This window comes from Saimiri boliviensis, chromosome X (genome assembly GCF_048565385.1).
Source record: "Saimiri boliviensis isolate mSaiBol1 chromosome X, mSaiBol1.pri, whole genome shotgun sequence".
NCBI lineage: Eukaryota > Metazoa > Chordata > Mammalia > Primates > Cebidae > Saimiri > Saimiri boliviensis.
The window spans coordinates 83,557,577-83,580,973 of NC_133470.1; the positions used below are offsets into that span (position 1 = coordinate 83,557,577).

At 40.9% G+C, this 23,397-nt stretch overlaps 3 protein-coding genes across 8 annotated transcripts in view; 2 read left to right on the plus strand and 1 right to left on the minus strand.

Moving 5' to 3' along the window:
• The window catches only part of BRCC3 (BRCA1/BRCA2-containing complex subunit 3), an 80,095-nt gene extending 67,462 nt beyond the window's left edge, over nt 1–12,633 (minus strand). Inside the window, exons 1-5 of the mRNA XM_039464082.2 lie at nt 12,413–12,633; nt 11,727–11,743; nt 10,621–10,675; nt 6,568–6,687; nt 4,969–5,056 (exon numbers count right to left, since the gene is read on the minus strand). Of these exons, the coding sequence (XP_039320016.1) occupies nt 4,969–5,056; nt 6,568–6,687; nt 10,621–10,675; nt 11,727–11,743; nt 12,413–12,535 (403 nt within the window). The 5' untranslated portion in view covers nt 12,536–12,633. The remainder of the gene's footprint in view (nt 1–4,968; nt 5,057–6,567; nt 6,688–10,620; nt 10,676–11,726; nt 11,744–12,412) is intronic.
• A 162-nt stretch (nt 12,634–12,795) lies between these two features.
• CMC4 (C-X9-C motif containing 4) lies at nt 12,796–22,739 on the plus strand. Of its 6 annotated transcripts, none has more exons than XM_010331815.3 (3): nt 12,796–13,111; nt 19,955–20,022; nt 22,366–22,739. In XM_010331815.3, the coding sequence occupies exons 2-3, from the start codon at nt 19,965–19,967 to the stop codon at nt 22,512–22,514; spliced, it is 207 nt and encodes a 68-aa protein (XP_010330117.1). In that variant the 5' UTR covers nt 12,796–13,111; nt 19,955–19,964; the 3' UTR covers nt 22,515–22,739. The 6 variants fall into 6 exon arrangements, with proteins under 6 accessions (XP_010330117.1, XP_003943977.1, XP_010330116.1 ...); XM_003943928.4 differs by having other exon boundaries at nt 12,796–13,096; XM_010331814.3 differs by lacking the exon at nt 12,796–13,111 and adding an exon at nt 13,277–13,365.
• On the plus strand, nt 13,282–18,681 carry MTCP1 (mature T cell proliferation 1). The gene is made up of 5 exons (XM_003943927.4): nt 13,282–13,365; nt 17,934–18,085; nt 18,202–18,372; nt 18,454–18,505; nt 18,592–18,681. Exons 2-4 carry the CDS (start codon nt 17,981–17,983, stop codon nt 18,499–18,501), a joined length of 324 nt encoding a protein of 107 aa, XP_003943976.1. The 5' UTR covers nt 13,282–13,365; nt 17,934–17,980; the 3' UTR covers nt 18,502–18,505; nt 18,592–18,681.
• Nucleotides 22,740–23,397: the final 658 nt, after the last annotated feature.

The window sequence follows — 23,397 nt, forward strand, 5'->3', positions numbered from 1 at the left end:
TCAATAAGTAGAGAATACTCGACAGTGTCAATGTTTCATAAGATGGGGTTTTAAAATGGTCACTAGATTTTCAACATGGATACCACTGATGACTCTAGCAAGGTCCATTTTAATAGAACAATGAAGCTAGAAGCCAGAATAGAGTGTGAACACATTTGAAAGCTCCATGAAGGCAGGCACCTTGTTTCTCTCATTCATCTTCAGCACTTTGACACATGGTAGACACTCAAATGTATTTGTTGAAATAAATAATAAATGACAGGAAGAATCCAGTATAGTGGAAAAGTATGTAGATGTGAAAAAAAAAAAAAAAAGAGGGGCATACCAAACAGTGTACGGTTCTTGAGAAAGCAGAAGGCAGAGATAACAGAGGAGGGAAAAGGGGAAGAGGGGCACAGTGACAAGTAGGTGAATCAAGAGAAAGAGATGAAATTCCTTTCTAATGTTTCCTGTTTCCTCCATTAAAGTGGTAAGCAATGTTATCCACTGAATGTTAAGACAGAAATGGGGAATTCAGAGGTTTGAAAATGAAAGGTTTTGCCCTTGCAGAAAGCAGAAACATACTGATCAGAGATATCATGGAACATGCACAGCTTCCCAATGTTGGAATTGGCTTGGCAGATATTATTACAAACCGGCATGGGCAAGTCCTCAGTATCTGTTCAACAAATGGACATGCTGAGAAGAGGCTTGTTATGACCTCTTCCCATTTGACTCACATTTGTTAATTCTGCCTCATCAGCCGCATGAAAATGTTAGCATGTGGCAGAGAAACCACACATGTCCTGATGGGAGACACTAAGAAGGGCCTAGCACCACATGCCATATTTTCCCCATATAGCTTAACCTAGCTTGCTAAGTTTTTGTTCAAGTCTTTAGGTTTGCAGTTTGCCTTTAATAACATCCTACTATTGTTTTTTCCTACCTATCTATCTATCTATATATCTATATATCTATTTATTGAGACACAGTGTTGCTCTATTGCCCAGGCTATAATGCAATGGTGTGATCTCGGCTCACTGCAACCTCCGCCTCCTGGATTCAAGCAACTCTCCTGTCTCAGCCTCCCAAGTAGCTGGGACTACAGGCACATGCCACTATGCCCAGCTAATTTCTTGTATCTTAGTTAAGACGGGGTTTCACCATGTTACCCAGGCTGATCTCAAACTCCTGAGCTCAGGCAACCCACCCGCCTCAGCCTGCCAAAGTGCTAGGATTACAGGTGTGAGCCACCATGCCCAGCCGGCTTTTATTTTTATAGGTGCTTACCCTGTTTATATTTGTCCGTACAAATGTTTTATGTGGACTACATCCCATTTCTTCTTTATCATGTTACTTGTCGTTTTCCCTTTTGTACTGTGTTGCTGCCCTAACAAAATCATTAAGGTCTAGGACAGCAGGATCCATGACCTTATTATTCCATACAGGTATCCAGTAAATTTCTTGAAGAATCATTTTATAGAATGACCCCTTTAAAGTGTGTTTAAACCAATCTTACCTAGCCCACTGGAACTTAACCTAATTGCACTAATTGCGTTATCATAAAAAGCATTGAAATGGTCAGATCCCTCTCCCTCCCCAACTAAAATTATACCTTTTCTTTAACAGAAAAAAAGATTTTACTCTTTCTCACTTGTCTTTCTTTACTACAGCTTGGAATTCTTTTCCTATTAAAGGTACTTACAGTTATTATTCATTGCTCACTTTTTCTCTGAGGTTTGCAATACAGTGCCTCTGTTAGACTCAATTCTTTTTTTCCCATTTATTTACTTTCTTAAATATTCTTTTTAATTGGCAAATCATAATTGCCTACATTTATAGGGCATTAGTTCTTAAAAGGCTATTTGGAGACAAGTGTGAATGCCAGCTCAGCTGGGCAATTATTTTTCTTTAGTTGTACCCATAATTTCATTACGGTAATTTTTGGGGTTTTTTTGAGATAGAATCTCACTCTGTCGCCCAGGCTGTAGTGCAGTGGTGCAATCTCAGTTCACTGCAACGTCCGCCACCTGGGTTCAACTGAATTCTCCTGCCTCGGCCTCGCCAGTAACTGAGATTACAGGCACCCACTATCATGCCCGGCTAATTTTTACATTTTCAGTAGAAACGAGGTTTCACCGTGATGGTCAGACTGGTCTCCAACTCCTAACCTAAAGTGATCTGCCTGCCTCATCCCACTAAAGTGCTGGGATTACAGGCGTGAGCCACCATGCCCGGCCTGTAAATATTTTTGAGATCTCAGGTGAGAGACCTGATGTGTCCTCATTGTTAATCCTCTGAATGTTGTCTGCCCTTCAACTTAGATATTTAACATACTCTCTCCATGTCCTTGAGAGTTTTACAAATAAATGCTTTTGTGTCTCTCTTTTGTTGTTCATTTTATAGGTGAACAACAGCTACCATGGTTAAGTGTGGGATGAGGTGACATACACATGATTTCATACACTGCTCCTTACAACTCTGAGACTGAGACTATGTTCTTCTTTGACAGAGAGGAAACTAGAGAGGCACAGACAAGTTAAAATATTTTCTAACCTAGTAAGTGACTGAAACAAGATTCTAACACAGATCTGGTCCTCAACTAAATCCAAAGCTGGTATTCCCAACCCTCATGCTATGGTAACTCTAAACTTTCTTCACACATAGCTTTTATTGCATATTCTAATATTTGTTCAGGTAGGATCTCTAGACTCCAAATCTATTTTGTGTTGAATTATTTGCACTTGGCTCCTTAATCATTTCATAATTTAGAGTTGATTTTTTCAGTTACTTTCTGCAATATCCCTTTTTTTAAATTGCTATAAAGATTAAAATTCTCCCACTACTGTTTCTGCTGCATTACAAACTCCTACCCAGGTTCTTCTTTAATGGTTGAGATCTTCTGCCCTGAGAGAATTCAATTATTCTGAAGTCTGAAACTTTCTGGGCGCTCTGCTTCAGGGAATTATAAGGTTTTCTCCCCCTAAATTCATAGGGAATTTCTTTCTACCACCAAATTTTATGTATTTATTTTCTATTCTAACTTATTGCTATAGTGACAATAATTGTTCAGGAATATACGTATCAAACTTTTCTTCGTTAGTGGTTGGTACTTCGTTCTTTCTGGCTGATGGCACTACCATGGGAAAAATTTGAGGCCAATCTCATTTCAGTGTCGACAGTGACAGGAAAACAAATCAGACACTGAATTTATTCAGTGATATTAAGGATTTACAGGAATAGATTAATAGCTATAAAAACAACCTTTACTGGGACATTAGTGAACCAATTAAAGAATCTGAATAAGGTCTGTAATTTAATATAGAACTTGCCATTCGTACCACGGTGTAGATGAATATAGAACTTGCTATCAATTTAAATAATAGTATTATATGAATGTTAATTTCCCAATTTTTATAAATATACGGTGGTTATGTAAGAGAATTTCTTTGTGTTTAGGAAATTCATACTGAAGAGTAGGGGTAAAAGGTACCATGTCTGCAACTTAGTCTCTAATACTTCAGGAAAAAATTATCCTCAGACATACACACTTATATACATATACACAGAAAGAGAAGGATACAGCAAATGTTACAAAATTTTAACATTTGGCAAATCTGGGAGAAGGTAGATTTGTCATCTACCTTATTCTAAATCAGTATTTAACTGGAGGTGTTCAACATTATCCCTACCTAATATCTACTCCCAGAGGTTGTTATAGTAGGTCTGAGTCAGGATCTAGGAAAGATTAATTTGGGGCAGATACGTTTTATAAAAGCTTTCTCAGGTGAATTCTGAGAAATGTCCTCACCCACTCAAGACTGAGAACTAATACTCTATTTCTTAGGACCAGTCGTGTCTCATTAAAGTCTGGGACTGCCGGGCGTAGTGGCTCATGCCTGTAATCCCAGCACTTTGGGAGGCTGAGGCGGGTGGATCACGAGGTCAAGAGATCGAGACCATCCTGGTCAACATGGTGAAACCCCGTCTCTACCAAAAATACAAAAAATTAGCTGGGCATGGTGGCACATGCCTGTAATCCCAGCTACTCAGGAGGCTGAGGCAGGAGAATTGCCTGAACCCAGGAGGCGGAGGTTGCGGTGAGCCATGATCGCGCCATTGCACTCCAGCCTGGGTAACAAGAGTGAAACTCCAGCTCAAAAAATAAATAAATAAATAAATAAATAAAAATAAAGTCTGGGACTGCACCACTGATGATTTTTTGCAATTCGCATCACAGTGTAGATGAATGTACAACTTGCTGTCAACCCAAACCCATATGACTAGTAGTAGCACAGTGGAAAGAGCAGACTTGGGAGTCAGACCTCAGTTCTAACCTCAGCTCTGCCACTTATTTAATTCACCTAAGCCTCTGTTTACCCTTGTGTACAATGGGAGAAAATCTGTAACTCACAAGTTACCACAAGGATTAGAGAAGAAAACATTTGTAAACCATTAGCACATAGTTAAATGCTCGCGAATATTAGTTCACTCTCCCCAAGTTATTCTCCTTCTTTCTGGAGAGGCAGATACAGACAAAAAAAAAAAAAAAAAAAAAAAAAAAAAAAAAAACCATGCAACTCAAAAAGGGGTAAAGGTAGAGAGAAAGCAATTTAGTGACATTGCACTGATGAGAAGGGTAAAGGTGCATACTGAGAGCCCCCAATGGACTATATGTAAACAGCATTTGTAAAAATCAATTTTGCAAATTTTAAGTCTGCAGAGAGGGAGTGTCCTGGACAGTAATGATATTCAGCAATCAGCAATTTTTAGTTAACAGTTTAATTTTTTTATATCAACTGACAGACTTATTAAAAACAATCAATATGACATAAATCATTACTTTTAATACATAGTAAAATAAATCAAAATAGTAACAGCTGCTTAAGGACAAATTTTGCTTCAAAATAACCATACCCTACATAATAAAGAAGGAAACATGATATTAATTTCTGAGAACAATAAACATTGCAACCCCATAATACTTACCAACATGTGAAGGCCAAACAGTTATATGAGGATGGGAATGATACCAGCCCACAACTCTCATGGGGCGACCTGTCAGTTCAGCCAACCTGTGTGTCTGTCAAGGTACTTTCAAAATGTGGGAACAAAATTTCTCATGCTAATAAGGGCTCAGAAAGCACCCTGAAGTTTAAATAAACTTACTGCAATTTAATGGCAACAAAAGGATGAAAGAAGGTTCATGCTGAGTTTCCCATAATGCCCATTAAAAGCCAAAAAAAGTTAAAATAGAATCCATAGTTATCCTGTAAAATGTGGATTCATTTTTCTGAAAATTACTTATATTAAAACATAATAGGGCCGGGCGCGGTGGCTCAAGCCTGTAATCCCAGCACTTTGGGAGGCCGAGGCGGGTGGATCACGAGGTCGAGAGATCGAGACCATCCTGGTCAACATGGTGAAACCCCGTCTCTACTAAAAATACAAAAAATTAGCTGGGCACGGTGGCGCATGCCTGTAATCCCAGCTACTCAGGAGGCTGAGGCAGGAGAATTGCCTGAACCCAGGAGGCGGAGGTTGCGGTGAGCCGAGATTGCGCCATTGCACTGCAGCCTGGGTAACAAGAGCGAAACTTCATCTCAAAAAAAACAAAAAAAAACATAATAATCCTTTTTATGCAAGTAAGTCTGAGAAACAATATTTGTAGGATATATTTTCAAGTTTTCAAATGCCAAGAGAAACTACTTAACTTCTTTTGGCCCATTTTTTCAGCTGCAGACTGAGGCAGGGGACTATGTTTCAGAGCAGTGAAGAGTAAATGCAATCATCCAAACAAGGTGTTTAGCATAGTGCCTGGCACCTAGTAAGTGCTTAACAAACAGTAATTGCAGCAGGGCAGAGGTTTGCAGGGCAGAGGTCCTGAGAGGAGAGCTGCAGAGAGATATCCTGCATATCCACACTTGAGTATTCAGCAGATAACTGATGAGCGGAAGCATGTGAGGAAACTATTGGAGGCCAGGGACAGGACGCCTCAAGAAAATAAAAGGTAACTCTGCCCAGCACTCAAGCAAAATGGGGATCAGCTTCATATTCTCTTAACAGGCACTGGCCAGGGCATTCTGAATTATACAGAAACAAATCACAGGAAAAAAATGCCCCATTTTTGATCATTTGGGGTTATATTTAACATGAAATATTGCATTCAGTTCCCAGCATTGCATTTTTTGAGAGGAAGTCACAAATGAGAATCTCTCAAGAGGATAGAGACCAAGATAGTAAAAGGCCTAGAAATTAAATGATACTAGGAAAACTGGAAGGAGGGGCAGGGAGGAATGGAGAGAAGACTAGGGAGGAAGATGGAGGGGACTCTACACAGAGTTCATTGTCACAGTGTTTGACCCTGAGATCTTTCGGCATTTAGGAGCAGGAATGTCAGAAATTTCTAATTCTTACAATAAAAGCCACTCAAAAGGAGAAATAGACAGAAATTCTAACAATCAAACAACTGGATCTAAGGGAAGAAAATTTATGAAACCACATAAAGCAGGATGACTGTAGCGAGCAGACCAATGTGGCCCAGCAACCCCAGAGCACATAAAAGCTTCTATTGACCAATAAGGATATCTCTGCCTCTGTTGAAGCTGCAGACAGCTGCTCTGGAGAAATTTCAACTCGGTCCTTCCTCTTATCAGAACGTCTTAAGATGATGACAGAATGAATGTGAACAATTCTGACAGCGTCAACCTAAAGGAAAATTCACAAAAATGGTTACTTATGGCTCTCTCCAATAAAACAGCCCCATTCAACTATTGAATTGCATTTCATTACAAAATCATATTAAATATTCCATTTTAGAAAACTGACACTTTTCACATGAATACTAAAATATTTCAAGTAAAAGACACCCAACCTCAATATGTACATTTCAGACACAAAAATATAAAATACATATGCTAATATTTAGATGAAGGAAGGACTTTTAGAATGATCAACTAGTAATTATTTGACTTACAACTATGTACAAAACACTGTGTCATACAAAGGAACATAAATCAGAGTGCTGACAAAGGGTTCAATGTGCTGACGACATGGTTGAGTGGCAAGTTATCATTCATGAAACTCCACTAAGATAATGTAGTAAGTCAATGCCATAGGAGCTGATATGGCTGCGCTCTGTGTCCCCACCCAAATTTCATCTCACATTGTAAACCCCATATATCAGGGGAGGGACTTGGTGAGAAGTGATTGGATTGTAGGATTGGATTTCCCACTCACTGTCTCTGTCTCTCCTACCAAAATGCAAGATGTGCCTTGCTTCCCCTTCACCTTCCACCATGATTATAAGTTTCCTGAAGCCTCCCTAGCCACATGGAACTGTGAGTCAATTAAACCTCTTTTCTTTATAAATTACCCAGTCTCAGGGAGGTTTTTTTTTTTTTTTTTTTGAGACAGCGTCTCACTCTGTTGCCCAGACTGGAATGCAGTGGTGTGATCTTGGCTCCAACTTCCACCTCCTGGGTTCCAGTGATTCTTCCACCTCAGCCTTCCCAGCAGCTGGGATTACAGGCACACACCACCACGCCTGGCTTTCTGTATTTTTTGGTAGCCATGTTGGCTAGGATGGTCTTGAACTCCTGACTTCAGGCCCGCTTCAGCTCCCAAAGTGCTGAGATTACAGGCATAAACCACCACGCCTAGCCTCAGGAAGTTCTTTTTAGCAGTGTGGTAACAGACTAATACAGGAGCTCAGAGGAAAGAACTCACTTATATTAGAAAAATAATCTTCTACATAAGCAGAATATGAATCTAAAAAAGAAAAAATCCACATAGAAAAGGCAGACAAATGTATCTAATCCTTGATTACTGTGGGAGAGGGGGGCAATATGGAAGTAGTAAAGTGTGAATGAGGTGTCTGGGAGACAAGTTAGCCGACTGATTTGGATACAGAGCTTAAGGTGAAATGGCAGATGGCAAATCTAAGAAAGGTAGAGTGAGAATGCACAAGACTTCAAATGCCAAGCCATGATTTGCAGGATGAACTCAAAGGAAAAAAATTATTTCAGATAAACTGTACATGAAGTAACAATGAAGTACTGGGCTAAGCAGATGGCAGAGATGGAAGAAACAGATTTGAGACCCATTAAAAAGAATGACTCTACAAGATTTGGTAGCTTATGGACCATGGGTGACGGTGGACAGGAAACCGCCAAAAATGACTCTAACGTTTCAAGGCTGAAACTAGGTAGAAGATGTGAGGCAGATCAAAGTTTAGAAAGGGTCAGGAAGGAAAGAAGATGAGCTTGTTTTCAAATGAGATAATCTAGGATGAAAGATATACAATATGGCAATTTTTAGCAGACAAGTGGGATTATAGCTTAGACTCAAACAGAATCAATGCAGGAATCAATAAAGCTTTTATGAGTGGACAAATTAAGTGTGGAGAAAGAGAGCAGAGGTCTTGGCCTGAATCAAGAGGTGTGGCCACATTTAGGATGGGGAAGAAAAAGAAGGGCACGAGAGGAAGACAAAGAAGGTAAAACCAGAACAAAGAAATGGTACAAGACTGCCAAGGGAAAGAGTGGGCTTAGCATTATCAGATGCTGATGGGACAAGGGTGAAATCTGAGAGGAGGCTTTTAAAACAAGCTATAGATTTTCACTGTGCAACATCGGTCTGATTTCAGATGTGCAGCAAGTGTGAAATACATATGGAATTCAAAGATAACACAAAAAGAAAACAAAGAAACAAAATATCTCAACATTTCTTAATATTCACTACATATTAAAATAATAATATTTCAGATACTTAGGTTAAATAAAATGCACCCTTCAAATTAATTTCATTTATTCCTTTTTACTGTGATTACTAAAAAAATTAAAATTATGTATATGGATTACATTCATGGCTCACATTATATTTTTTTGTGATTTATTTTTGTTTGGTTTTTTAACTAAATACTCCAATTAAAAAGATTATCACACTGGATTTTTTAAAGTATTTACCGCTAATAAGAGACACATTTTAAATACTAGTACACAGAAAGGCTAAAAATAAAAGGATAAAAAATGCACTATGCAACACTAAAAAGGCAGCTTAACTAATAGTTTAAAATCTTATTTAGGCAGTACAAACTGACATAAAACTCAAGACAAGGGCATGAAATATTAAAAATAAAATTACATCATTAAGATTTGGAATGTGTCTTAGTAACTGATGTCCAGGGTGAATTGTATCTTTCTCTCTTTCTTGCTTTAGTCAGAAATTTCAGTGCCTAAGAGAAATGAGTAATATTTAATGCATAGACAGAGGAAGAAGGGGAGTCTATAAAGAAAAGGAGGAAAGAGGAATAAAGGCAATATAGTAAAACCAAGAAAAACTCAGGAGAATTCAGAGATTCAAGGAGAAAGATTAAGATAAGAACCAGGAAATAATCCATCAAAAGTAGAATTAGAAACCAGACCTCAGTGGGTTTGACTGGGGAAAGTGAAAGAGTAGTAACTGTAGCTTATTCTTTTTTTTTTTTTGAGATGGAGTTTCGCTCTTGTTACCCAGGCTGGAGTGCAATGGCGCGATCTCGGCTCACCGCAACCTCCGCCTCCTGGGTTCAGGCAATTCTCCTGCCTCAGCGTCCTGGGTAGCTGGGATTACAGGCACGCGCCACCATGCCCAGCTAATTTTTGTATTTTTAGTAGAGACGGGGTTTCACCATGTTGACCAGGATGGTCTCGATCTCTTGACCTCGTAATCCACCCGCCTCGGCCTCCCAAAGTGCTGGGATTACAGGCTTGAGCCACCGCGCCCAGCCTGTAGCTTATTCTTTTAAGAAGTCTGGCTATTAAAGGAATGATATAAGAGTAGTGACTACAGGAAGACACACGATTAAGAAGTAGCTTTCCTTTCTGAAAATAAGAGTAATTTACACATATTTTTATCCTACGAGAAAAGAATCAGGTGACAGGGAAAAGATCCAGAAAAGAAACAGAACATCTGATAAACAAGGTCTCTGAAAAAGCTGCAGCTTTGGACAGGAAGATAACTTATTTCTCTGATATGGGAAGAGATGCAAAGTGATTAAAGTGGAAAAGTTGGTACATAGTAGTAATAAGTAGATGAAGCTGTGGCCTGATAACACGGTGGGAGAAGAGGAAGTGATTCATTTTATGACAGATTGGAGAAAAAATTAAGTGGTCCTATGTCATGATTAGGTAAGAAGCACTGCACTAGACCATCAAGGGTAGAGTATGCCAGAAAAGGTGGTGTAGGAGTGCAAACAGGAAGAAAGTCAACGTAGACTAAGAACTATGATGCTATGGTTAATCTGCCTGTTTAAGAGAGGTTTGCATGAGTACATGTTGGATTGGGATAAAGAGGTAATAGTGATGTGAATGACATGCCAAAGTCTCAAGGAAAGTGGGAGAAGGGCCAGAAAACAGGTAGTGACAGCAAGGAGAGCAGCAAGAGGGTGGTACTGATAGGGATTACTAATCTTGCTCAAGTAGAAACAATTTGCTACAAAGAACAGAAAATTAGGTCCCATTCCCAGTGACTCTTCATCTGACTTTACTAGAAAGAATATCTCATCCAGCCAGAAACCAGATACTCTGGCTGAGATCACTGGATTGCAGAAATCTTTCCCCAACTGCAAATTTCCACCATGCAAAATTCTAGCACACGTACCTTTTCAGCAACTGTGCGCATTTCAGTTCCAGTATATGCAAATTTGGAGTCACTCCTATTGGGAACAAATTAGGAGAAAAAAAAAGAAAGTGGGGTTTGGAATATAAAAAGGGAATTAAAGCAAAATAACAATTGTTTTTGCAATGAAATCTTAGCAGAGACCAAAGAAGAGGAGGGAAACTCAACTGAGGCTAGAGCTGCACTCTCTGTATCTGTTAGAAGCAATGTGGGACACATGCACAAATGGCTGAGTGTATAAAGTTATCATGGACAAAGCTAAATTCCTGGAATCCTGGATATTAAGAAGGTGGGCTTGAAAAGTACACTATGCTATGATTTGAAGTTAAAATTAAAATGTAAGCCAAAGGTTTCACCACCTCAAGCATTGAAGCTACTGGGGATCTCTGAGATAACTGTGAGGCTCACCAGGAGGAAAGGCAATTTACATGAAGGAATGGATAAATGGGGAAATGCCTCTATATGTTCTGCGTCACGAAGAAAATTACTGATATCTCATTGGAATTTCAGGGGAAAGAGAGAACATGAAATACAGTGAGCAAGGCCAGACGTGGTGGCTCACGTCTGTAATGCCAGCACTTTGGGAAGTCGAGGCAGGCAGACTGCTTGAGCCCAGGAGTTCGAGACCAGCCAACCCAACATGGTGAAATCCTGTCTGTACAAAAAATACAGAAAGGAAAAAAACTGCTGAGTGTGGTGATGGGCACCTGTAATCCCAGCTATTCAAGAGGCTGAGGAATGAGAGTCACTTGAACCCAGGAGGTGGAGGTTGCAGTGAGCCGAGATCACAGTACTGCACTCAGGCCTAGGTGACAGAGTGAGACCCTGTCTAATCCCCAAAACGCAACAATTACGGTAATGCTTATTAAGATGTTTATCTCATATCTAAACTGAACAGGAGGTAAGGCAGAAACCAAAGTTCAGGGTTGGGGTGGAACTCAAATGGTATCATTGAGGGAGTCCAGGAGTCGTAATGATAAGTAATTTAAGAAGACACGATCCAGACACAGTATTGCCAAAGTCGACTTAATTTTGAGTTAACAATGACTAAGAGATTATAGGATATGAATAAACAAATATAGTCTTACCTTATATCATCGTTCAACTAGAGTGGGAAAAAGCAGAAAACATTGATTACATTATGCGTGAGGTACATGGATGCAGATTATATGGCAATTCGGTCATGTGTTCATGCACACGGCATGAAAGACTGGAGAATTACTTTAAACTGCAAACGGCTAAACTGTATTTCCTAATCGTCTCTGGCACCTATGCAGCACAATGCAGCGGAAACTTTTGGTTCCTTCAAGCCCCGCACCTTCTAGTTAGGCTCTTCGATACCCTCCAAGTGCTTTGGTTCATGTCTCTGCTCCCTAGACGGAAGACTCGAAGCGAGGCAAGGGGTTCTAACTGTGGTCAGCTGCTGCGTCGCAATACCCGGACGTCCTCATTATACTCCAGAGTCTTTCTGAACTGCCTTGCTGTTTTGGTCAACGGGCGAAAAGCGCAGATCTAAAGAGAAGCCCCAGGATACAGGAGAAAAGGCAAGGCTCCCGGGGCCTGTGCAGACCGCTGGGGGCTCGCAGGACACTAAACAAGTGTCAGGCGGCCAGAAGAAACGGGGATCCCCGCGACCGAGCCATGTAAATGGTGTCCAAGGATCTAAATCGAGGATGTCTGTGGCCTCCGCAGCCCTGGGAACTGTCGGCACCCACCCAGGGGAGACACTGGGACTGCTCTGCAGGGTTCCAGCCAGGCTGACAGAGCTACTCACCTCCCCTATACACAGCCCCATCACCTCCTCCTTCTCTGTGCTCAGAGCGTGGTTGAGACAAACGAGGAAAGCGTCAGACTCGAGATGAACAGCCTGTACCGCCTGCACCACCTGCACCGCCATCTTGGCCCGACCCTTCTCACGTCCGCCTCGGGCCCACTTGGTTCTGACCAACCGGGTGCTGCGGCGCAGCCTCCCCAGCGCCCGCGCCCTGCGCTCCGCCCAGGCCTGGCCTTCGGCGCGCGGGTTCCTTGGGGGCGGGGCTTAGGGAGCGGGCGGGGCTGAGGGGGCGGGGCTGAGGGGGCGAGGAGGGGGCAGCGGGCGCGAGGCTGGCGCGCGGGGGCGGGCCTCGGGGCGCGGGGGCGGGGCCCCCCCAGCAGCACCTGGGAAACGCCCGCGAGGGTTCGGGCAGGCGTGGCCGTCGGGGCGGAGGGCGGTGGCCGGCCGCGGTCCGGGCTTCAGGCCGGGCGGCGGGGGTGGCAGGGAGGCGGCGCTCTGGGGCCGCAGGCGGGCGTACTCTGAGCGGCGCCCGGGCGCCTGGGCAGGCGCCTCGCGAGTACCGGCGCCCATTTTGCCCGCCCGCTAAGGAGACCCGTGCGCGGCCTACACGCTTGGGGGACAGCCCTTTACGACGACATCTCCGCGAACGCCTGCCTCTTGAGCCAGGGGGACGCTCTTTTGAAAGTCAGTCCCCAAACAGTTAAGGTTTTATTTTATTTTGTTTTATTTCCAAGTCACAGCCCCCGAATCTCGTACAACTCTCCCTGGACCACTTCCGGTTGCCGGCCCCTGCCTCTAACTTCGGTTCGAGTGACCTCGGCCCGGGATGCCCCTCGGCTCACCCCGGGCTCACGTCGCGTTCCTGGCTTGAGTGGCCCAGGGTGGGAGACCTGGAAGTTTTAACCTAGCTGTTATCAAGGCGGATTAATTAGCCCAAGAAACATTATATTCATGTGAGTAACCTTTTGCAGAAACAGTGTTATACTGTATCTGAAAAAGTATCACTCTTAAGCTTGGCTGCTGCTACTTTCTACAAAGGCTTTTAGGTAGCTATTTGTTGGATACAGGGAAGGGGAATTGGAGGACTTCAGTGTTTACTGAAGTTCGGATGTATCACTTTAGGTATCCAGAATGGAAGTTTCCTCGGGTCTCCTTGTCTCCATATCAGACAGTAAAAATATATGTAACATTAATTTTATTTCGAGATATGTCAAACGTGCCAAGGATAAAAGTACAGATCTTCCAACTCACAAGTCTAGGAATCACACGTGGATTTTGGAAGCGACTCTAAATCAAACCACAATATATGTCGTGCCGCCTCCACAGCCCGTCCGTGTTCGTTTCTTTGATTTGGTTTTCTACTTTGTGTAGTTTTGAAGCCAGGCAGGTATGGCAGTACTGGAAAGGGAACATTCCCAAGTTGCTACTTGAAGTGTTGATGCTTTGCTCTTTTCTCCCAAGTCAGTTCCAACCCAAGTCTCCCCACACATAGGGCCCCCATCCAGTGCAACTATCTGTTATGTGCACACCAGCAGTCTCTGTTTTTACCTAAAGATTTGTAAGGATCACATGGCACATCTTTCTATAATTAATTCGATCATGATGAAGCTTGGAAAATTTTCATGTGCAATTACGTTGGACCCATCTAAATTTTCTCGTTTCAATTACTGTTTGTGCCTACTATGCTCCATCCTGATGAAGCAGTAACGGCTGTTCTTCTCATTATTATATTAATATTTGGTTACGGCATATAGTGCCTTTAGGCACTTTGAGGAAGAAAAATACCTTTAGTTTGTTATTGGTGGTAGTCAGTCTCATATTCCAGAATGAGGTTCACTAACTTTTTTAATGGTCATGGCTGCCTTTTACAGCTGCAGACATTTAATTAAAGTTGAACAAAATTATTAACATTTATGGCAAGCTTATTATAAGCTAGTGACTAAGCATCTATATTCCTGGTACATGTAATCTGCCCCAGTTAGAATCAAGCTCAACAACTTCCCCACTGTGTGACCTTGAGCAAGTTACCTAACTTCTCTGTGCCTTACTTTTCCTCACCTTTAAGTGGGGATGATAATAATACAGCCTACCTCACATTGCCCTATGAAGATTGTGAAAATTAAATGAGTCAATATATGTAAGTATATAGGAAATACTAAAGACAATCGTGATTAATATGTTCTTTAATTCTCATTTTACACATAAGAGAACATTAAAACTTATCCAAGGTTACAAAGCTAGTAAGTAGCAGACTCAGGATTCATACACAGGCCTGGACCTGTGTTCTTGGTAATTTCACTCATTGTAATTTGACAACTTTATTAATTGACTTCTAATAAATTAAGTGTATTCAACTGATCAATGTTCAAAAACTGTTCATCAACCTGCCAATTAAAGGAAGCAATACTTTTTTTAAAAAACACAAAAGATTTTATTCTGTAAAGGAAAAATGATAGTTTTACTTAGATTACTACCTAAGGAAGCCCTTCTATCTTATATGTCATCCATTTAGAACCTAATTTACAATATGCCTTACTAAGAAATTGTCTGTCTTGGCTAGTGTCCTCTCTGGCCCTGAAATCAAGGTAACCCTCGTGGGACAATGATAAAGTTATGCAGTTTTCTAAACATTTTTGAAATTCATTTGTATTTGCAGCTGGCAGTATTCTTTGAGTTGAGTTGCACAAGTTTATATTCCATATATTGTATTGCACCTTGCACCTAATTCTATGTTGAGGTTTTAAAAGATGATTTGTCTTAGTTCCAGAAGTCCTGAATTTTGTAAACAAGTATCATGTGCAAATAAATAAAATGTTCTCTAGTCAAATAAATTTGGGAAATGTTAACATAAAGTTTCTTTACTGCATACCTTGCCAGAATGGTTACTACACTAATGTACTTTATGACTCTCCAAGATTCCCAAACTTATTTGACCAAGTAAAATGTTGAGAGCAAGTTTTCTAATAATCACATTATGAAACCTGTGATTTTATAGGCTTTGATCAGAATCCCTCTCCCTCAGCCTTTGCTTTTTTGTGCTGAGGATGTTGTTAATTTGTGCTCATATGGTGGCTTCTGTGTCACGTGATCACTGCAGTTGCCTTTCTCTGGGCCTGCATGCCCTCGGAATGGTAGCACACACAAATCCAGGATAATGTGCTGAGGGGTTGTTCCCAGGCTCATCCTGCTGATGCCCAGCATGTTGACCTTTGGGTCACAGCAGCACATCACACTGCCTTTCTTCTGAGAATATTTTATAGTGACTCCATAGGCCTCTTTGTAGTGACTCGGTAACTCAGACCATCATCTCCAGTCTCTTTGTCCCCTATTCCACTGGCATTATTTCCTTTTAATGTCAGTGTAACCAAGACAATTTTGTTTTCCATTCAAAACAAATTTCAATGTCAACCTTTTGGTTGTTGCTAGGACTTATCTATGAAATTGAGATGGTTCTGAAACCCTTAACACATGGTTTCCACTTTTTAAAAACAATTGTTGGCCACACTTAAATCTTTTGTGCTTGAAATCCAAACTTTTGTATGTTTTTATTTTGACATTTGTATTTATCAGGTTTTTATTTGTGTTTCTCTTTTCCAAACCTTTGGGAAGAAGGAGAGGCAAAACAGCTGTATTTGCTAAATGGGAAAAAGGGGGGGCTTTGGCAAAAAATTATGTATAAATTATAAATTATATATAGCTAGAGACTTATGCCTAGAGAACCAATCATGACTACGACTGTGGCCTTCCTTTGTTTCCCTTCCCTGCCCACCATATATATATACACCTATTCACAAAAACATTTCCTGACCAGTATATGAGCTTGAGGTGCCCAGAACTGTATCGTTCCTGCTACTGAGCAATATACAATACTGTGCTTCAGGGAAGACAGGACTTGTGAAATAAGCAAAGCAAATGGGTAAGGTGATTTTGTTTAAATATAAATGTTACAGTAGTCATAAGAGGCAAGAATTTTCTTAAGTTTCATAGAGGAGGCCGGTACCTGGACTCTGCTATAATAGCACTAAGACAGGCAGAGAGGCCCAGGGAGGCATTTTAGGGAAGTGGAAAGCAAGAGCAAGGGTATGGAGCTAGAAATGAGCCTGGTATTTGGGGAAAGTTCGTCTCAACTGCAGTGGTAGTTGTAGTGCCTAATGGAATTGGTGACATATAGGATGTAGCAACTGAATAAGAGAAAGAAATCCAAGATAACTCATAAGTTTTGAGTCTGCAAGATCACGAATGGTGGTATTGCCACTCAGAGAAATCAGGGTTTGGTTAAGGAGAAAGTTTAGACGAGTTTGAAATGAGAGAGTTCATATGCATGAAAACTAACATAGGAGCTTACACCAGGCTCAGAGTCGGATGCACTCCGGTTTTAATGGGTGAAGCATCTGGTTGCTCTTGACAGTCTCATTTTGAGGACTCTTAACAACCACTGTCCCATGCTACATTTCCTTTCCCACCTAGTGGCCACCTAATGGGAATAGAAGGTCTTTGTTTTGTGGGGCAGCTCCCCCCAGTGCCATATCTATGCTCTGTCCAAAGGTAGAAATACCGTACAACTGCGCCTTAATGCTAAAAGGTTCGCTCATGCAAAATGCACATCAAGTTCTTGTGAGGTCCTGAAATGAGATCTGGGGCTTTGGCAGAAGATCGTTATATTTTGTCCTACCACTCATGCTTTGGGAGATATGCTTCCTTTACACCTCTCAAATGTGCTTCTGGTCTTCTGGCTTAGGAGGTCAAAATTTAAACGGAGTCCTCTATGGAAAAATGGGCTTCTGTAACATCCTGCAAAATTATTAAAAGAAAACAAGGACCTAGCTGGATAACTTTCATTTGCACTCACTCAGCTCCAGATCACCATGATCCCCAAAGTCTCTTGCAGGTCAGAAATTCCATGAAGCTACCTTACTTTTCGTAGCAAGAACGTCCCCTTCTAGAAATGCCCATCACTGTATATAAACTTTCTTAGTAAACTGGTAAATGGATCCTTTGCCCTTAAAGCAAACTCTATATCAACTCTGAAAGCCATGCATATATGTCCTTCAGAATCTTACCTTTTAAAGTGGAAACTGCTTGGAAGTGGCTTTTACCTGAGGAATGTGGCATGCATGTGTCTGTTATACTCCCTTCCTGCTAAAATAAGTGTCTCCTTAGGCACGCTCTTTGCATATTCTATTGCTGACTCTATTTTGCCAGACACCGCTTGTGAATGCAGTATGTATGAGACCACTGCCCAGCTTCCTGTAGTGCTAGTCCTACATTTCCACAGAACTCCTCACCTAGCCAAGTTATTGAGCGCTTTGCAGTCGGCAGCACTACCCGAGGCTCTGCCTAATGTCACTTTAGTTGTCTTGCAGAAAGCTTCAGATGTCCTTGGTTCTATGTAGGTTGTGCAAATAGGCATATATGAGGTTTGGTTCTGGTTGGTGGTTGCTAGTACCAGATCACCTTGCTTACTGGTGAGTTCATTCAAACCCAAAAAGTCACACCTGTGTCCTGTGCGCGGGTGCTGCAGGCTTAGGTGGAGAAAAGCAGGGCTAGAATTGGAACCCAAAGCCCAGAATGGCAGGAGAGGATGTGGGGGCTCCACCCGATCACCTCTGGGTTCACCAAGAGGGTATCTACCGCGACGAATACCAGCGCACGTGGGTGGCCGTCGTGGAAGAGGTAACTGTTTACATTTTGCTTATTTCTTTGATTTTGCTTTCAAGTAACTTGGTTTCTATTCCAGTCTCAATATTCTGAAGTCTTTGGTTTTATTTTTGGTCATTCCTTTCCATTAGGAGACGAGTTTCCTAAGGGCACGAGTCCAGCAAATTCAGGTTCCCTTAGGTGACGCAGCTAGGCCAAGTCACCTTCTTACCTCCCAGCTACCTCTCATGTGGCAACTCTACCCGGAGGAGCGCTACATGGATAACAACTCTCGCTTGTGGCAGATACAGCATCATTTAATGGTACACATGTTGCTTAATTATTTTCCATTGTTTTGGGACTCTCGTAACAGAGTACTCTATAAACTTTTCTTTTTCTGACAGGTCAGGGGAGTACAGGAGCTGTTGCTTAAGCTTTTGCCTGATGACTAACCTGGTATGTATTTCTATTTCTCCTCCATCCTCTCCCTCTTTGTTTTGACTCTATTCAGTTGTGGTGATTTTAATGATTTTTTTTTCCAGGTGCTGGGATTCTACGAAGATATGCTCCTTTGTTCTGTTCAGTATATGGCAATCACTTCATCCAGTACTGCAGTGCACCCACCCTTGGGCCTGGGGGGAGGGAGTGGGTTGAAAAACTGCTCAAGAACACAGAAGTTTAGGAAGGGTCATGAAGAATACTGCAAGTGAAACTGCAGAGAGAGGGTTACACAGGCAAAAAGCAAGTCAACAAAAGCACTTAGTCAGGATCCGTAACTTGAAATTGACTCCTTTGGAAATTGCCATAGAACCCTTAATGGACATCAACGGCTGGACCTGGGATCTGATGAATCCCACAAAAGTCAGCACCTTCTACAGAACAGATGCCCTGATCACCAAGGACTTGGTACTGATTTAGAGAGAAGAGAGCAGCTCCTAGCAGCATCAACATCTATTTGTCGCTTAGTTGCCCTGCAGCAATTCACCTGCCTTTCCTTCTCCCATCCTGTAAATATCCTAGGTTTTGCTCCAGTGTTTCCCATCCCAGTACTGACCTAATTTGGATCTACTGAGTATTTAGAGGGCACTGAAAAGAGATATGCATTGATGAAATTAGCTACAAAGGCATCTGGGCCTTTTTTCTATCTGAAATTGTGTCTTCAAATTATTGGAAGTTGCTGATCAAAATTGTGGGCTCTTAAATTTATTCTCTGATTACAGATATTTTTAAAAAGCTGGTTTCTATAAGAACTTCAAGAAAAACCATTTTAGCTGCTTAACTGGCACCTTTCTCAGGAAGTAATAGCACCAAATATTGCTGATTCCTAGGAAAACATTTACTACTTGTAAAGAATTTCCTGAGTTAAAGTCATACAGTTTATATACATTAAAAGTAAGGTTTTACTTAAAGAAAAAAAAGTCTTGGGAATAATAGCTACCATGTATTTAGTCCTTTCTGCCTTCCAGGCACTATTGTATGCACTTTATATACTTTATCACACTTAATCGTCCTGTCAATGCTTTGAGGTAGGTATGGTTCCCATTTTATATATGAGTAATAAAAAAAGCTCAAAGAGTTTAATCATTTATCAAGGGTTTCTTCTGCGAGTGATAGAGCCAGGCTGTGCCGTCGGCTCCTTTAGCCTAATGTTGGTTTACAATATTCAAGAAGAGTTGATTGAATTCAAGGTTTTTTTCCCCCATGTATATATCTTCCAAACTTAATGAAATGGATATTATAGAAATACAGTCGATTCATACTATGTTTGGGAAGAGCATTTTTAGTGTAATTATTTTCCAGCAATTGTAAGGGCCTACTCCTTGTCTCAGAAGAAAATTCCACGTGGAGGGGTTTTAAAGTCTTTATGGAAAAAAAGCAAAATAAAAATCATTTTTCTTGTTTTAGTTTTCTGGATATGCCACCGAAGGACCCGTGCCAGAAGCAAGCCTGTGAGATTCAGAAATGTTTACAAGGTAGTATACTGTTAAATGCTTTAAAACTATTTTTCCACTGTGAACTGACTATAAGAGATTAATTATTCTTTTATCTGTATTAACTCTTTTTTTTAAAGATAGGGTTTCACCATGATGGCCAGGCTGGTCTTGAACTCCGGACCTCAGGTGATCCACCCACCTCGGCCTCCCGAAGGGCTGGGATTACAGGCGTGAGCCACCGCGACCAGCCCTTAACTCTTTATTAAGAATGTTACAGTTGGCCGGGCGCGGTGGCTCAAGCCTGTAATCCCAGCACTTTGGGAGGCCAAGGTGGGTGGATCACGAGGTCGAGAGATTGAGACCATCCTGGTCAACATGGTGAAACCCCGTCTCTACTAAAAATACAAACAATTAGCTGGGCATGGTGGCGCATGCCTGTAATCCCAGCTACTCAGGAGGCTGAGGCAGGAGAATTGCCTGAACCCAGGAGACGGAGGTTGCGGTGAGCCAAGATTGCGCCATTGCACTCCAGCCCGGGTAGCGAGCGAAATTCCGTCTCAAAAAAAAAAAAACTTACCTAGAACAATTCACATTTCCTGGGGCTACGGTCTGGCTGGGAATCAGTCTAGAAAGCTAACCAAATGATTTTAATGGACAGCCAGAGTTGAGAATTACTAAGCTAAGCAAAAGGGTTTTGTTTTTTGCTTTTTTGTTTTTTTACTAAAAGGCTAGTTTAAAATTGGTTGGTTATACTTCACTGCAGCTGACAATTCACTTTTTAAAGGCAATCTGGAAGAGGTGGGGTTGAAATAACAATTGTAATTCAGGCTGCCAAAGTCAGCAACTAACTCTTAAAGGCAGAAGTGAATCTCAACTAAAGCATATTTGAGGTGATTTGTGCATTTGTCCAGCTGCTAAGTTTCACCAAATGTTGGAGGATTTCAGTTTTCTAATCAGTGAATGATTATTGCCAGCAGAGCAAATAGAAAAAGCAATAAGGCTATCTGAATTTGAAAACTTTTAAAATAAGTTTTCTTCATTAGTAAAGTAATAGATAGAGATGGATGGTCCTGTTCAAAGTTCCCCCAAAGATTCACCATCAAAGAACTACTTCGTGTATTTTCTTGGATTTTTAGCTTTCATTCTTGGACTTTTCATTTTTTGATGTAAGCAATATTTTATAAAATCTTTTAAATTCAAATGTTGATGTATAATAATGCCATTTTAGTCATACTTTTCTTCCCTCCCTCCGACTTTAAGGAAAGGGAAATGGTTTTTTTTTTTTTTTTTTTGCATTTAATTCATTCTCCCAAATAAATCCTTACCTTGTTTGAAGTAACCCATGGCTAAGGGAAAAAATAATCACATTAAAAAGAGCTGGTGACATCCCCTTGGCACACTGTGGGAGGATTGAGAGCTGGAAAGACTAAAAGAGTTAGCGTTAAGCACTCACTAAATGACAAACACCATGTTAAGGACTTTACATGTATTAAGCCTTTCATCCATGAGGTAGATGCTACTATGACCCCCATTTCATAGATGGGAAAACAAACACATAAGTTATGTAATTTGACTAGGGTCACATAGCTGGTAAATACGGTGGGAATTCCCTCCAAACCCACCCTTGGTCTAGCTCCAAATCTGGACTGTTAGCCACCTTGCTAATCAGAATTGTCCTTCCTATCCTAAGCTAACTACCATGTATCCCATTTTAGTACTGGGAGGCTCATTAGATTATCAGCTGACTTAGAGCCTTTAGGTCAGGTCCTCCTTAACTTAAGTGTTTATGTATAGTAGGGGTCTACAAACGTTTTATGAAAAAGGCCAAACTAAGTAGTATTTTAGGCTTTGGAGGCTAAAGGTCTTTGTTGTATATATTGTATATGTGTTGTGTGTTTACAACCCTTTAAAAATCTAAAATCCATTCTTAGCTCCCAGCTGTAAAAACGGGCTGAATTTGACCCTCACGGGCGGCAGTTTCCCAATTCCTGATGCACAGCCTTGGTAAAGAGGAGGTCCAACAATCAGCTTAAACTGTATGCAAAGTAATAGGTGGTATATGTGCATTTTCCTAATTCATCAAATTAGTGACCAGTAATAATAATGATGTTAAGAACCAATACCCTAGAAAAAGGTGCATGTATGCTGTTAACCGTAAAGGAAATTAAAATAGCTTTCAACCACTTTGAAATCATACTTTTCTTCCCAATGAACCTGTTGACAGCTCTCCAAATTAGAAAGAATTTAGTCGACTTTGGTGTATATTCCTTCTTCCAGTTCCATAGGTACTGAAAGTGAAAAGGAGTGGGAAGCACTGATCTAAACTTCCCTTTACCTTAGTCCTATGAAATCATGACTAGAGTCTGCCTGTATGTTTTTCAGCCAACAACTACATGGAATCAAAATGTCAGGCTGTCATCCAAGAACTGCGTAAGTGTTGTGCTCAGTATCCCAAGGGAAGATCTGTCGTCTGTTCAGGATTTGAAAAAGAAGAGGAAGAAAACCTAACACTGAAGTCTGCATTGAAGTAAAGTTCTGCTGAAGTGCTGTTCCATGTTTCTACTGAATGAATTTTTTAATCTTCCTGTCTTTCTTCAGGCCAGGTAGCAGCAAATAGCAAATGAAAAAGTCAGCTATAAAAGTTAATGAATATGCCATCTATGCAGAACAGACAGAAATTTAAACAACACATTCAAAGACAAATATGTACAATGTAATAAACCAAGCTGCTAAAATAAACCTGTTTAAGAGAAAAACTTTGGTTTTGAACTAAATGTATTTTAAGACTATGAGATATAGGGTATTAATGAATTCTCTTTGAGTTCAGATCACTAGTGCCATTCATCAAACTTAAGTCATACGAGGTATGTTAGGTGAAAGGACTCTCTTCCAGCATCACAGTTTTGACACCTTTTATGGATAACGTGTTAAATGAATGCAAAGTTTCCTTTAAACGAACTCAGTACCTTTTGTGCTTCCAATAATGCAGAGCAAAAAGTGTCTTTCCAGATGCCAGTAAGAGCATTTTTTTCTGTTTTTGCATCCCCACTGGAGTGACTAACCAGAAGTGCTTAATATTCATTCACTTAATGGTAGGAAAGGCATAGAAATGATTCTTAATATATCATCAAGGAACTGAAGAAAAAATTTTCATCGGAAGTCAGGTAGGCAACAAGATAGTTCAAACTCTTAGTTGGTTTATCTATTCTTTATATCCTGATAATAAAAAAACCGGTTACAGAGGATCCAGACAACATTAATACAAAGCTGCTGAATGAAGCCTGTTGACAGTTGTCAGTCACTTTATGTAGTAGGAGGAGGCAGAATGCAACAGGCCATTTGCTTTCCTCAAATGGATGCTTGAACCACCAGAGCCCCTCTAAAAAAATGATGACTAAAAGCAGGAACAGTTTC